Genomic DNA, 15574 nt, shown 5'->3' on the forward strand with positions numbered 1-15574 from the left:
CGGATTTTTTTGAGATATGATTGATTCTTGGAAGTGTTTTCGAATAACTGGTCGTATGTGAGAAACAGAGTTTTTCTTATTTCAAAATTCTGAGTTTTTGGAAGATTCTTAAAGATGTTTCTGAATTCTGATGTTACTGATTAGGAATGTACTGTTACTTGAGTAGTTTGGGTACTTCATTGTGAATTTTTAATTTGAGGATTTTTATGTGTGAAGACTATCAATTTCTAAACCCACTGATTTCTCAAATTCATGATTCTTTGGACTGAATTCATGAATTTTTACGTTGCTAGTTCCAATCCCAAAATTCCTAAACTCCTGAATTTTCAAATTGCCAAATTTCTAAACCCTCAAATTTCGACACCCCCCAAATTCCTAAATTTCTGAATTCTCAAATCGACAAATTTCTACACTTCCAAATTCCTCAATTTCATAATTCTCAAACCCCCAAATTTCTGCACCCTTAAATTCTCAAACACCTAAATTCCCAAACCCCCAAATTTCCAAACCTTCAAATTCCCAAGTCCCCAAATTCCCAAGCCCCCAAATTCCCAAACTCCCAAAGTCTCAAACCTTCAAATTACAAAACTTCCTAACTCTCAACCCCTCAAATTTCTACACCCCCAAATTTCCAAGCCCCCAAATTCCCAAACCCCCCAATTTCCAAACCCCCAAATTCCCAAGCCCCCAAATTCCAAAACCCCCAAATTCCCAAACCTCCAAATTCCCAAACCCCTAAATTCCAAAACTCCCTAACTCTCAACCCCCAAACTTCCAAGCCCCCAAATTCCCAAACCCCCAAATTCCCAAGCCCCCAAATTCCCAAACCTCCAAATTCCCAAACCCCTAAATTCCAAAACTCCCTAACTCTCAACCCCCAAACTTCCAAGCCCCCAAATTCCCAAACCTCCAAATTACCAAGCCCCCAAATTGCAAAACCCCCAAATTCCCAAACCCCTAAATTCCAAAACTCCCTAACTCTCAACCCCCCAAGTTTCTACACCCCCAAATCCCTAAACCCCCAAATTTTCAAGCCCCCAAATTCCCAAACTCCCAAACCCCCAAACCTCCAAATACTCCACCCCTACTTCCTCATCCTAAACACCAAAATTTCAGCCACACTTTGCTCCCTGATTTTTGTAAAATGTAGCTATACAGCGAATGCATACCGGGATGATCGATACTCGACAGGGAATAGCGTTTCGACGTAAGCGGATTTTCATAGCATATTTTTCGGCCACCGTTGACTTCACCGTTTCATCGAATTTCGATGAAAACTCGCACACGCGTCGCCCGATTTTCGCGCAAAGCCACTTTCCACGGGTGACGGGATCCAAGTCATTCTCGTTTCTGGGTTTCCGATTCCTGTCATCCGTATATACCATTTGAATGACGGCCACTCGTTCCATATCGGATTAACAACATTTTATAATCCATTGTTTTATGTTTAATCCTCGAACTGATGGATCAATCCTCGTCAAGCACAATGATTCTTCGAATAAATTATATATTCTCTGTAGAGAAATGATTGATACTTTAATGGGGTGACAATTATTCTTCGACCGCTGTTTTACTTCGTGTGTAGTAGATAATGTGACAAAGTTAGTCTTACGTTAGTGTAGGCATTTATTGGTTCCGTATTGTTTGAGTAACCCGTTAATGATTATAGTTATTCCTTTCCAGTATGAACGGAGTCAATGGGGGTTGCAAGTCAGGGTTGCAGATGTTAGCCTCGAGCTGTTAAAAAAATGTATAATTTCCTTTAAAAATTTAATTAAATGTTTAAATATTGTTCCGTGAATATCCATTTACTCAAAAGTGTCCACATTAGTTAAAAATCGACACAAGCATGAATAGCGTCAATTCGAAAGATCTAACTATCTGGTACGACAAGTAGATCGATCTCAAAAAGAGGCCGACATTGTCGCCGCCAAACGGTGGCTCGTAAACACCCATAGAACATTAATGGTGCTGAAAGTTATCCAGTGTCCCGATCTGTAAACGGTCTACTCCCCTTCGGCCACGCCAGGACGAACAGCCGCCCCATAATTTACTCGTTAGTTTTTCGTGGCCCCCGTAGACACGGTATCCCATTCATCTCCCTCTCTTTTCTTCCTCTCGTTCGTTCGCTCTTTTCCTTTTACTCGTGTCTCTATTGCCTATGGTCTCGATTTCAATTCCGTGGCTTGTTTACCGTTCCTCCCTATTCTCCGCGCAGGATTTTCGTTCCATTATCTCGATCTGTTCGGTGATACGTGTAATTGCGTGGCCGGGTTCGCGTGCACGATACGACGCGGAGTAGGTAACATAGAGTGTATCGTGCTAGTTGTAAGCATTGTTAGCGTTTCGTACAATAGCGTCCCGTATACAGATCGGAGAACTCGGATCTTGCGCGTAAACGTAACAGTGTTTTCTATTTTTTATGATCAAAGATTTGCGGGGAATAATTGGATCGTTATTGAGTTTGAATTTCCCGCGCGGTGTCCGAGTTTGGCGATTAATCCCTTGCTATACAACTTATTTGTCAGATATCTCAGTCAAGATTAACTATAATGTTTAAACAAACAATAAATGTTTTATATTAAGCGGTCCTTGATAATGCAAATTATGGTTGGACTTAAATATGAAGTTGAGTATTAAAAATTTTAGTAAGATTTCTTATATTTGAGCTGTGAGCGACTCCTCAAAGTACAAGGACTTAAATATGTGAGAAGCAAAGGACTTTTCTTAAGTACAAAATTATGTAAATTTTGACTGACAGAAGCGTGAAACTGTATCGAAGATAAATTACGTAAAATCTAAATTTGCGAAGAATCTTATTCTTGAGGGATGCAAACACGCGATGAACGGTTAATAGAATTTAATCGTTTCCGGAGTTAAAACACCGCGCGACGAGGAGGCAGCAGGCTCGACTCTCGCGTCGTCGTCGACGACGAGTTGGCAGGCAGAGCTCTGATTTTTTCCCTTTTTTTCCCTTTCTTTCGTTTTATTCCATTTCCTCCCCTCGCGGCGGTAAAAAAATTTCAAGTGGCAGCGCGAGCGAGCGAACACGGGGAAAAGAAAGAGAAAGAAGAAGACGGGGAGGGAGAACCGGCGAGAAGGAGAAAGAAATAGACGAGAAGAGAGAAGGGAGCGAGAGACTGGTATCCTGCAGGGGAGCGCGGAAACGGGTGCTCGAGGACCGGTCGCCATCTTGCCGAGAGTACAGTCATGCACAACACCTGGACGCGAATCGGGGTTACCAATACTACTATTGATATCGATTAACCCTCCCTTCAAGACACCGGCCGTCGATCTTTCGACTTGCTCATTCAAATATCACCAGTCACAATCGAGATTATATCGTACCTGCAATAACTTCCTACCTTATGTTCTCTTATTTTTTAAAACCACCTTCGAGAAACATATTGCATTGCCAGTTCATTCGTTCAATTCTAATAACAGTCACAGATTATTAATTCTTGAAAAAGTCTGCATAAATGTCTACAACCTAAGTAGTTTCACAAACGGCATGGCATATTTCATTGAAATATATAATTGAAGTTTTAATAATAGGTGCTCTACCACCATTGTTACTTAACGATACGTACTTCAAGATTTTGAGCGACTAAATTTTTAAAAAATTTAAAACGTTCAGATGCTCTGTCACTGACAAAATAACATAAAAAGATCTTTGTCTAAACAAAAGAAAAGAAAAATCGTTAAGGAAGTTCGCGCGTTTTGAAGGAAAGCGCGGGAAACTGTTTGGCGGGTATCGAGAGACCGCCTAATGTAATTACACCAGCGGTAAAACATCGGTTATTAGATTTAAAAACCACTTCCTCGTTTACGGAACCCATTGAATTCCATTCGTCGCGGAAACGAGAGGTCCCGGCAGAAATCTTTTAATATCTCTTCTCGGTATTCTTTGTTCGGCCGAGGCTTCTGTAAAGAACGAGACGTAGACGACCGTCGGAGAACGATGGAACGGCGAAGGGAAGAGCGGGGCTCGGGAAAAGGCTGTGCCACGGGAGGCCAGCTTTTAGTTAATTACATCAGTTCCGAGTGTTTTTCCACGAGAGATGCATTCGCGTGGAAGTCGCACGGTGCATTTGGATATTCGATGTGGCTGTACCTAAAATGAACATCACCGCGACCGCGCAGACGTTTCAAGTACAATTTATTTTGCAAATATCCATGCCCTCGTTTCCTGCTCTCGTGTATTAAAGAAATTAAATGCACCTTTAAAGAAGGCCTTTTAAAAAACCGAATATCAACGCCAGTCTCCGATTACTCTCTCTTCTTCGATACTTTTCCAAACATTTTCTTTTCAAAATTCACATAGTTTACTGATTAAACATACCCTGGACATTCTAAGCTTACAAGCTCCATTACAATTTTATTAAACTCTTCGCATCTTAAAATTCTACACAGAACCAAAGTACTAAAGACAAGTCAGATATGCCGTAATTAAGAACCCTAAATAACCAAACGCCTAAAGTCCCACAAAAGTCCAAAGTTCGAAGAACGAGAAATATTCGAAACAATATATTAAACATAAAAATGATGTGGAAACGAAAAATCAATGAAAAAGAAAGGCTGATCTCGGTCAAGTCCTTAACCTAAAAAACGGATCCAATGGTGACGTTCGCTTCCGCGGAAGAAATATTAACTGCATAGAGAACGGCGTTCCAGGGAGCTCTAGGAGGGAAATCGGCGCGTAATATGCTTCCAGAGAATCCAATCGCGGCCGCGATCACGGCAACATTGAGCCTCATTACGCGTCGGTGGTCGCCAGCTCATAAACACGTACTACTCCGTTCCTAAGCACGGCCATTTTCGCCGGAAATCGCTTAACGCGCGTTGAAGTGGCTAAAGTGGCGTGACGCGTGACGCGCGCGCCGACCGTCATGCGTTTAGCGTAATCGTCACTTTGTCAGCGTGAAGTGCACGGCATGCCTGCACTTATGTTCGCGGCCGCACCGTCCACGTAAGTTCGTGTCGGCCACTCGAATAAAATCACCGTTACACACGCTTGGGCCCTCTCGTTTTCGTCCGTGAACAGCGGCCCACCGTCCCTTCACGAATCGAATTCGTACATTCGGCTTACAATGTTTATATCGCCGCAAATAAATTCGGGTGGTTTCTTAAGATCTGCTAACTGTTCACAATCTGCAAAATTTGAAAAATTAGACAATGGTCGATCGTCACTGTGTATGGTCATAAAGGGTTCTTACCGACTAGCTTTCCTAAGTCTTCACGAATCGAGATTTTCTCCTTTTAGAACAATAATTGACCTTATAGTTCCCTAATGCAGGAATTGAAACTTGATTCCAATGATGAAGAAGAATACTCCAAGATCGCTGAAAGATGGTAGCTCGGCCAGTTATCGAGGCGTTTTCGAGCGGTCGCGATTATATTATTAAAGCGTCGCTGGCGAGGAGATCGAAGAGGAATGTCATGTACCGAATGTTGATACAGCTGAGTGGTCGTCCCGGCAGGTACTCGGCCGGCTTGCTTCGGCTTCTGTTTGGCATGCCGTGGGGTCCCCGTACCGAATCCCCCAACAGAAAGACACACGCGGTAAAGGGACGAGGAACAGCTCCTCGATGTTGACGCGACCGACACATCCCGGAACCTGGTCCACGGTAGCCGGTACTGTTTATTCGTAATGAGAGAGAGTCCGACGTACGTTCGAATACCGATCGCGAGGTATCGCGCGGTTTGAGTACCTATGCCCATCGAGCCCACGTGTTTGCTCGGAACACAGAAGCCCTCCGCGGTTCAACCTAGGCTACGTCCCACGTCTTCTACACGCGGTTCGTCGGACGCAGTCAACGGACGCGTATACTTGGATTTACATACCTGGGTAGACTGGCTTGCGTATTTCTTGCTTGAGAGATGATGTCAGAACAGGAATCTGAGGCCTTTTCTTTGTTTCTGCGAGGATGGTAGGATCTATAGGAAGATAAACGATTGTAAATGTCATGCGCCGTTAAGTCACGTCCTCGCTGAAGCAACAACGAGGAACTGTTTGTCGATGGTCCACATTTTTTTTTAAAAGGTCGCCGTTTGTTGCCTGTCTCGTTTCGCGTCCAGACTTACTAACATCTTTAACCTCCTTCAAACTTTTAAAACGATTCAAGATGCTCTAGGTCTCTAAACCCTTCGCGATCGTGTTTACAGCGCAATAACAAAATATATTTCTAGTCGTTGCTTCAGCGAAGGCACAGTCCTAAAAGCGTGTCCTCACCTCACGTCTAATCGTCGTATCAGATATTAATCCAAGAACGATTCTTAAGTAACGAATTTTTTTGTTGCAGAGTGCCAGCTCGCCGCGACGGGTGGCGGTGCCGGTGCTGGTGAAGGACGGCAAGCCTTGCGGAAGCGGCGGCGGTGGCGGAAACGAAGGCAGCCGTGGTGGACCAAGCGCAGCGTTGGCCAGTCCAGCTCCTCACATGACAGCGGCGTCGAGTCCTCACGGATCTCACCACGCCGCCTCCTCCGTGTCCCATCACTCGGTGGTTGGCGTGAGCCACGTAATGACGTCCAGCCAAAGTCTTCAGCACTGCTCGTACTCGAGGACCGGGGCTCAGCAGAGCATGCAGCAACAACAGCAACCGCAATGCGGCGCGTACCTGCCGTTCCAAGGTCGGGCTTGGTAGTACATGCCATCCGCGGCGGGGGCTAACCCCTCCGTCGCAGGTCCAGCTGCCTGGTACCCCGTGGAAGACAGCCCCTAGAGAGAGTCGCGTGTCCCATAGTCCAGTCGATGAACGCTGCGAGATTTTCGCCTCGTAACAGACCTACCTGAGGAACACGGGTCCGTTTGGTGACCGACCGATCTAGAGAAGACTGTCTTTCCCTGGCAATGAAGAAAACGCAGGCGCTGGAACGAGCTGCTTGTTGGACGATGGACAAGTTGTCGGAGATTCTGCGTGGACCGCAGGACGTTCCCTGGAACTAGCGACGAGTTCTTGCGACCTTCAGGGTACTTGCGAAGATTAAATCCATCGAGGTCCCGAGGACTCAGGTCGAAGAACTTAAAAGTGTGAGGAGGTTTAAAAGTCTTGGGACACTGGAATTTCTCAGGCTCTCGAAACGCGAAGTACTTACGTTATTTTCAACGTCCACATAAATTTATTCGCCCGTTAAACGTTTCGACGTTCAGCTTCGAGATCCTCGGAGACTTCGACATCTTCAAGATCTACCGTAACAACGGGGAGATGAGGAACTCCGGTTAGAACGCACCTCCGTCGCTACTCGATTCCGTCTTGCGAGAAGAGTCCAAAGAAGAGAAGCAGGCAGTTACGATGTAAATTGTGTTACGTGTGAGAGAAACGAAACTCTAGTTCTACTTCTGCAAAGTATAAAGCAGTTGTTGCAATATCTTCCCGAAGAACGACTAGATTATTCAACGACCATTTATAATTAGGTACCTTGATTCAAAAATGAACATCGTCCGTCTTCGATCGTCGATCGTTAGATGCTTGGATCGAGGGTACCGTTTACCCAACGATAGTGACGCGATATCAAAAATGGAAGAACAATTTTTATAGCACCTGTAAGTTGTCGTAGGTAAAGCGGATTGCGAGTGTGAACAATATGATCGGTCCACACGATACCAGCCGATTCCAATTGCGAGAAACCGTACACCCCGTGTGACACCCGAGACGCACTCTAGCGACACTGTAGCGCATCGCTGCAACAACGTGAAAAGGATTGGAATTTCCGGTGAATTGGTTTCCCCCTAGCATACACGGCTAACTTTGAGTGTTTGAATTTGACTGTACTTTGTTTTAATCCGTTGATTTATCAGAATGTGCAAGAAGCAAAATTAATGTTTTTCCTTTTTCATAAGAAGTTTTCATCTGGTAAAAGTTTATTTCTGAAGCATCGATGCAGCTATTGAGTTGAAAGCTATCTCCGTTTCTATAAAAAAGAGACACATGTTATTCAAGTTGAGAAAATTATATTAGTATAAAAATTTTAGTTACCCTTTAGTTGTCAGTATCTACTTGCTGCATGATCAAAATCATTTATAATTCTTGAAAAAGTCCTGATATTAAAATAGCCAACTATTTTAAGGAGACAGTCACTGACCTAAAGAGAAACGAGAAGTTAAAGAGTGTCCTTAATGCACGGAACATGCAGTAACAATGAATTCTTTGGATCTGAAGATATCAATCTTATGTAATACTTTCTGTCTGAAGTTTCAAAATTGCGAAGTACAAAATTATGGCTCAGCTATGCATTAGTCGCACTTTGAGAATCCGCATTTTACTCTTGGACCAAATCTTATCTGAACTCGTTAAAACTTTCCTCCTCTGGATTGCAACATTGCTGGCAAAGAAACTAAGTTTCCGCTAAAAGAATATAACAAATCCTATTCTTCTGAGTTCGCTAATTACATGAAAAATTTGTTTTGCTTCGACTTTTAACATCGGATGTAAAGATCGCGTGACACGGATTTTACAGATCCAAAATTCAGTGTTACAGCTAAAAACGAGCACCCAGTTACACGAACGAGTAAAAACGGTGAAAGAATCCGTAGCCAAAAAACGTGAAGGCAGACTGTCAGCTAAAACCTCGTCGTTTCTACGCGATCCTCCGCATCCGTTCGCGATTTGTTGAACAGCTTCGAATCCGCTAGATTCTTTGAGGTTGCATTGAAAAACGGAATCTATTCACGTATGTCGACCAATCGGCTGGCAGTGAGATCTAAACCACGCGTACAAAGAATCAGGCAGTATTCTTTGAGCCGACGCGACAGGAAGCGGGGGTAGGCGTATCGCGAGAAACCGAGGAACAGTCGAATACACGGTTTGTTCAATTGAGCGACGCGAATCCAGCGTTTTCCGCGGAATCGTGTCGCGAGCGTGTTTCAGGCGAGCGCGTCGAGCCGGGACACGCGTGTACATAGTTAGAAAGATGTATATTACAGCGTTTTTCTTGTCGCTCGTCGAACAAGAGCAGGAGAATCGATCGAACCGCGAGAGCTCTCTTTTTCCACGGTCGACCACGGGAACAAAGCGAGCCGAGCGAGAAACAGGGAATAAAGACGGCATACACGTTGTGATAACGAGGTCACAGGTGTGAATCCGATGGTGTAAATATGAAAACGCGTGTTGCGCTGGTGTTCGAGCGTATATACACGTGACACCTGGCTGCTGGACGGAGAAAGAGAAGAAGCCAGCAGAGATACCGGCGAACGTCGAAAGTCGGTGAATTTCTGATTGAAACCGCAGGCGTTCACGTTCTACTGTGTAAACGATTTAGCGAACTTGAGCATTATCGACATTATATAACACACACACATATACATACACGTATGTACGTTACGGGCCGCGTGAGCTTCCTTCGGTTAGAAATAGGTGACAAAACTAGTCTTCAATTGTGGGACAGCGCCGTGTAAATTTTTCAAATTTCTCGATTACCGAATCTCGAACTTCTCAAATTCTCAATTTATAAATTTGTAAATTTCACAAATTCTGTACAGCGCTATTTTTTCTAGGGAAGCCCTGTGCCAGTGTACAAGCGACACGCGGTGCGTACATATACACACGAACACAGTACAAATACACAAGCGTAAAAGTATAACGATTGACGAAATAGCGAGTAGCGTGTGACGGTGAAGAAATTAGAGATTATTACAAAAATTTTGTAAATAACGACAGAGATATTAATAAAACGATACTTATTCAAAGGAACCAACGTGTTGCGTGTAATTTAGGGAACCTGTCTAAGACCCTGCTTCCCTGCCAACCCTCGGTTGCTACCCTTATGGATTAGACAAAGGATCGATTACGCTTGGATGATTCAAGATCATTTGAAATCATCGGTGAGTACTAACGTGTTACTTCTACCGAGCTCATTGGGGTCACATCTTTTATGCAAGCACATTTGCCAATTAAATTTTGTAAAAGTCACAGCAGATTCTGGGAATTGAGTTTCGAGTAGAAGCATACAGTAATTATCTAACTTAACCGGATCAAGCAATTACTCCTCCGGTTCAAAAAAAAAAAACAGAACACCGTTCACGTGGCAAGGAGACTAAGAATGTTTCATTACATCTCTCGCGATTTTCCATCACCCCGTTTCTCATGATGCGGAACGAAACGATCCCATGAGCGCCATGGAAACACCCTCCTCCTATGGAGCTGTACCGCGTTATTCCTGGCCCCGTAACGTCGTAACCCCTATACAACGCGACGGCGTACCTACGATTATTAAGGTAAGCCGATCTCCTCGATAGGTGAAGGTTAATGCCCGGCATGCAGGTAGAAGAGAAATCAGCCACCAGGAGTCGACTGGCTGTTATTGGATATTTGCCGAGGAGGGAGTTTGTAGCCGGAGCTAAACCCTCGGGGGTAGGATTCTGGCGATTTATCAAGAGCACCGTGACTAATTGCTCTTAGAAACGGCTGCAGGTACACCAGACACGATTTACCGGGTCAAAAGAGAAGACTGCTCGGGAGGAAAGTGTTTCCGACTTCCATGGTGCAAGATTAATGAAAGGCGAGGGTGGACGTTATTCTTCGCTCGATTATTTTGGGGATCTACAATTGTAGGTCTTGGAATAAAGAAGTATTGTTTGTAAAATATCGACAATATTTGAGAATTGCTCTGATAATTGTCTTTAAGGTTTCTGAGTGTAAGACACACATAGATCCCTTGTGAAGATCAGAACACCCTGAAGCCTCAGGCATAATAACTTACAGCTACTTACAGTCTGTAATGTATGTTATCATACTCGAGTGACAAAACGACACGATACCCTATGTTGATCCAAAAATTTGAATTCAAACCACGCCAGCAGTGATGGCGCGTCAGAGGGAAAGTAAGGAAGAAAAAGTCGCACGTGTTTCACGCTCGGTGTTGACGCGCGCGTGTCGTGTGTCCACACGAACGTACGGGTGTACGTGTATGTATCAGTGTGTTCGTCGCATGACATACGAGAGGTCCTGATGGTGACAGGCCACCGCTTCTGGTGGTCACTCTTATACAGTGGTATCCCATATCGCACCCCACACACCCCTCTCTTTCTCTCGCTTCGCCCGCCATTATCATATTTATTAACTGCCGCTCGACGCTTATATCTACACCTATTCGCTGCCATTCCTATATAATATAATCTGTGGCAGTGACAGCAGCACGTGGCTCCAGCTTCCATTCGCCTCCCCTCATCCTCGTCCACCGGTCCATCTTCTCTTTATTTCTCTCGTTTCCCTACCGCGACTCACGCCCTTATTAGCCCGGATGCAGTATTTGTTGCCGTTCGTTTGATACGATTATCCACCGCTTTTCTGCTGATTGATATCGGGGAAACATGGATTAGGAAAGGGCATTCAGTTTGACCTGTTTAGATTATTGTGGGTCACTTACTTTAGGTTGTAATGTTCAAGGAATTAATTTGGAGGTCGTCATATTTTTGTATCGTTGTCCCTTAGTTCGGCACGCGCAAGATTTCGTTTTCGCGATTGTAAATTCATGAAGGAGAAGGAAATCGAACGCCCCGCGTCGGAACCCCGTTCATGAATACCAGCCCGACGAAAACATGGGGCTGTTTCGATCTAAGACGCGAAAGCGAAGCAAGGGTGTCCTTAGCCAGGATGCTAATGTCGTCTTCCTCCGGCTCCTCCCTTCACGGCTGCTAGATCCTAATGCATTGCAAAGGGTTACCGGCAAGCACTTCGCATTCGTCATTCATAGGTTTGCGTTCGTGTCGAAGGAAGTTTCTAAAGGCAAACAACATGAATCAATGTCTACGTTAAATGAATCGGAACAGGGGACAAAGATGATATAATTTTTTAATTCGTTAGCAGAGAAGGGAATTTCAGTCTCACACGATACAATATGTTTAAGAGAACCGATAATTATAGGTCACCATCCTTCCTCCAAAAACCACGTTTCTTCCAACAAAGGAGCATTTAACAGGAATTTCGCTCTTTTGTAACGATGACCTCGTGAAAAGCGAAAAACTTGTGCAGCTTTTCGCGTTTCACAAGATGCCATCCAATTCGTATCAGTCAATCAGTCATTTCTGCAACTACACCTCCCTCATCCTCCACCCACGTTATTGAATTGGAAATTTCCGGCCAGGGGACAAAGAGTCGATTTCATTTGGAATCATGCCGCGTATTTCATAGACTTTCATTCAAACAGGTAGAAATGCAGATTGCCGGCGACACAAAGCATTCCAGTCGGGATAACCGAACTGGATAACGGGTCCAGATATTGCTACTTGACTCCCTCGCCCTGCTGGTAATTGCTACGCCAGAATGCCTTTGCCATTTGTGCCGTCAGGGAATTTGCGATATTCCCTTGTTCGACGTATGTAAGATACCTATGTGCTTACCTCACCTGAAATTGATTTTTCATAGATACTTTATTAAATTCTAATTGCGGATCGGATCCAACGGTGAAGAGATTATTTCTTCTAGCATTGGTCAGCTTTTTACCTCCGTTAGTAGATTTAATCACCAAACTTTAAGTAACCAAGGTGGTTACTTTGCGACGGTCAAGTTCAAAAGTTACAACAGAAAAGTTGTACAACTCAGTTATAATATAGAACTTTAATGATATTATAGCGTACAAAGAAGTATTGATGCAAAACTTATCCCTTTCCTAAGGCTACATTTCTGCAATCTGTTATAATCCTTTATTAGCATATCCATTTCATTCCTTTATCTTCAGATTTCATCTTACGGTCTCTGAAACATAATCACTTCTATGTAATGTGTAACGAAACACAGCTAGAACTGAATTTACTAAAGAAGCTTTTGCAATAAGTATGTTTTGATACCACGTTAAGTATTCCAGTTACACTTAAGACAATCTTCAACAATGACATAATCTAAAAAAGGGTTATTTTCATGCAATAAGAATATTAAAAACTATGAAGCACGTAGCGACCAACTCGAGTAACCAAGGGAAACGAAATTATTTTCAAGACGGTCGTCCTAGCATAAAATTACAGCACGCGGATAATCCAAGAATCCTGTCATCTTGATGTCATAGTGACGAAGACAGAAGAACACCGGGCGACCGACGGGTTCGTTAAACGTCGCCGTCACTGGTCAGACTTTGCTCTTTGCGTAAGTTCTTCATCGCTAATGAAGCGCACTTGGTCGTGAGAGAAGAAAAAATAGCGTCGACGCACGGTTTTGTTCGATTCTTGACAACGGCACCGTTCAATGTCCCGGCATAAGAAATCGTTTAACCACCGATCGGCCGAAGAAAACCCGGCAAAGTCTACTGTCTGTGACCCGTGTCCGAGCGCACGTCACGGCGCTACTCACACGAGAAGAGAACGAGCGACACGCGTATACACATACAGCGAGGTACGCGTATGAGTTCCAGTCTGGCAGCAAAAATCGCGCGTTGCGAACGGTGGGGAAACGGCTCCGCCCCTGTTAGACCCTACCGCTTCGAGAACCCGCCCCATGGATACGCCCCTGAAACGGAGACGGTTGCGTGGGCGAGCTTGACCTCCAGAAGTAAATCGCTCGAAGACGATGGAAAATGCTTCTTCGTGGCACCACCAGCTTTCCACCTACTGACCGAGACTTTTTTTCTTCACGCTCTCTAACCGGGCTCTTAGATTTATTCGTTAAAAAAGTTACCAGTGAAAATTGGTTGTCGACGATGTCGTTGATGAAGTTTGTATCGCTTGTTATTTAGAGGTCATGGGTACAGTGGAAGCATTTTTTTCATGAATACCTTAGAACACATCTGGTGAATAAATTCATATGAGTGTGGTTAAGCTGTGTTTGGTACAAAGAATATTTTAAATCTACTGAAATGTTATTTCTGAATATGTATTCACTGTAACTAATAATTTTTATTTACTCACTCACTTCAAACTGAATGACTTGCCAAAAGCTTCCATAATTTCCAGATCTTAAAGTCTCAAGATATTAAAGATACAAAGTTCAAAAGATTCATGATTTCCAAAGTCCTAAAATTTCAAAATACCTTAGTTTTAAAATTCTTCTATTACAAAGCCCTACTCTTGAGTATCTTAGAAGAAAAAATTAAACTCGTCAAATAAATACCATTTTCTTCTTATTCTTCTGTGCTCCATTTTCTTTCATGACCTTCCGCCATCTTTGTTATAACTTTATTCTCCTCACAGAACTACTCGGACTTCTTGACAAAATGTGCTGTCATTGCTCAATTTCAAATCGATTAATTATAGGTTCCTATTGAAAGTAATAATAGGTTATGTAAATTAGACTAAAGTTAACCACAATTCTGTCCACCTACCTCAATATTCGTTACACATCAGATTCGTTACATGTCAGATCAGTTGACGAAATAACGTGTTCTAATAATGCGCGCCGCGAGGCACATTGGCGAGTCCGTTATTAATTCTCGATTTCGCGTGCGGAGAACAAAGGTTCGCGACCAGGTCCCGGACACACTTAACCGACGCCTGAAAAACAGTTGCTGCGACACAAAAGCTTGACGCGGCGTGTATAACGAGCACTTAAGCACTCGACAACAACGGTCGAACTCGAAAATGTCATAAGATGGTATTGTACCGGGAGGCCACTCGTCGGCCCGTTGGCGCGTACACGATGGTATATTGTTTATCGAGCAGAAGGTAGACACAGGGTGCACGGGCAGAGCTTTTGTAAAAATTATGCCCGCGTACTTTCGGTACGCGATAGAGACGCATATGCCTACCGGCTATTCGGTGAACTCTCGAGAGGTTATGTTCGAACGACGAAGGAAAATCGCGAAATCGAAGGTTCCCACACACGGCGAGGCCACCAGGGGCGACGCGCTCGGTTATGCTCGTCGTTGCACCCCACGACAGGGTGACGACGTACCGGTGGCATTCGTAGGTCTTTTTTCCGTGCGAGCGTATCGTTATTTCCGCGAGACTGGACAACCGAAGTCAAGGAGTCGACGTGGCTCAAGTAGGGGGCCAGATTCGCACGGGGGGTCAACCACGGAATCGAAGAGCAACGCAGGTGGAGCCCTTGTCGGTAACTGGTATGAGACATTATCGACAGGCGGGTGCCCCGCGCGGGAAACCTTGCGGGGGGTCTCATCTCGTCACCTTTTTCCTTTTTGCTATCCGACTGCTCACTCCATTATCGAATCTCTGCATCTTATGTTCGATCTCTTTGCGACCGTTACACCCGTTACCTCTCCTCAAGATTCAAATCCGTAATACGTTCGCTTTGAATTGCAACCACTTTTTGATATCGATATTTTTATTAAAATATATAAAATAATTTAAACAACTTTTGTCAAAACAATGATACGATATTTTTAGCGATGCGTACACCAAGTAAAATTACGACCCCGTTTAGACACGAAAGACGTGTACGCGACACAGGGCTAAAAGCACGCTGAGGGATCCGGGCTTCGAGGGAGGGTAGCGATCGAGCACTTGAGCACGAGCTGAGAAGAAATGCGGGGAGAACAATGGCTAGAGGTAACCAGGAGCCGGTGCTGCGTCATCCCGGTGTCTGAGCCTGTCTCCACCGACGCGGTAACGAGGTGCACGTCAAGCAAAGAGCTTACCTTCCCGCGACCTATCACGAAAACCGACCACCCACGGTTTCTCCGAAGCACGATC

General features: G+C 44.3%; 1 protein-coding gene and 1 long non-coding RNA gene across 20 annotated transcripts in view; one reads left to right on the plus strand and one right to left on the minus strand.

Moving 5' to 3' along the window:
* Positions 1-9689, plus strand: part of LOC100878295 (homeobox protein Nkx-2.4) — a 39888-nt gene extending 30199 nt beyond the window's left edge. Inside the window, exon 4 of one of the 2 annotated variants that reach the window (XM_076536021.1) lies at positions 1684-1800. In XM_076536021.1, coding sequence (XP_076392136.1) covers positions 1684-1800 — 117 coding nt within the window. Of the gene's footprint in view, positions 1-1683; positions 1801-6302 lie in introns of those variants that run through there. The other variant, XM_076536020.1, reaches the window with a different exon arrangement.
* LOC105662330 (uncharacterized) overlaps positions 1-15574 on the minus strand; it is a 43000-nt gene that overhangs the window by 27283 nt on the left and 143 nt on the right. For 2 of the 18 annotated variants that reach the window (XR_013039475.1, XR_013039473.1), the window contains exons 1-9: positions 14248-15571; positions 14037-14183; positions 13839-13939; positions 12441-13713; positions 11365-12342; positions 11085-11288; positions 7096-8082; positions 6233-7021; positions 5845-5937 (exon numbers count right to left, since the gene is read on the minus strand). This is a non-coding gene — a long non-coding RNA (uncharacterized LOC105662330). Of the gene's footprint in view, positions 1-1035; positions 1515-1612; positions 5152-5216; positions 5938-6232; positions 7022-7095; positions 8083-11084; positions 11289-11364; positions 12343-12440; positions 13714-13834; positions 13940-14036; positions 14184-14247; positions 15572-15574 lie in introns of those variants that run through there. The other 16 variants (XR_013039476.1, XR_013039481.1, XR_013039474.1 and 13 more) reach the window with 16 other exon arrangements.

This window comes from Megachile rotundata, chromosome 10 (genome assembly GCF_050947335.1).
Source record: "Megachile rotundata isolate GNS110a chromosome 10, iyMegRotu1, whole genome shotgun sequence".
NCBI lineage: Eukaryota > Metazoa > Arthropoda > Insecta > Hymenoptera > Megachilidae > Megachile > Megachile rotundata.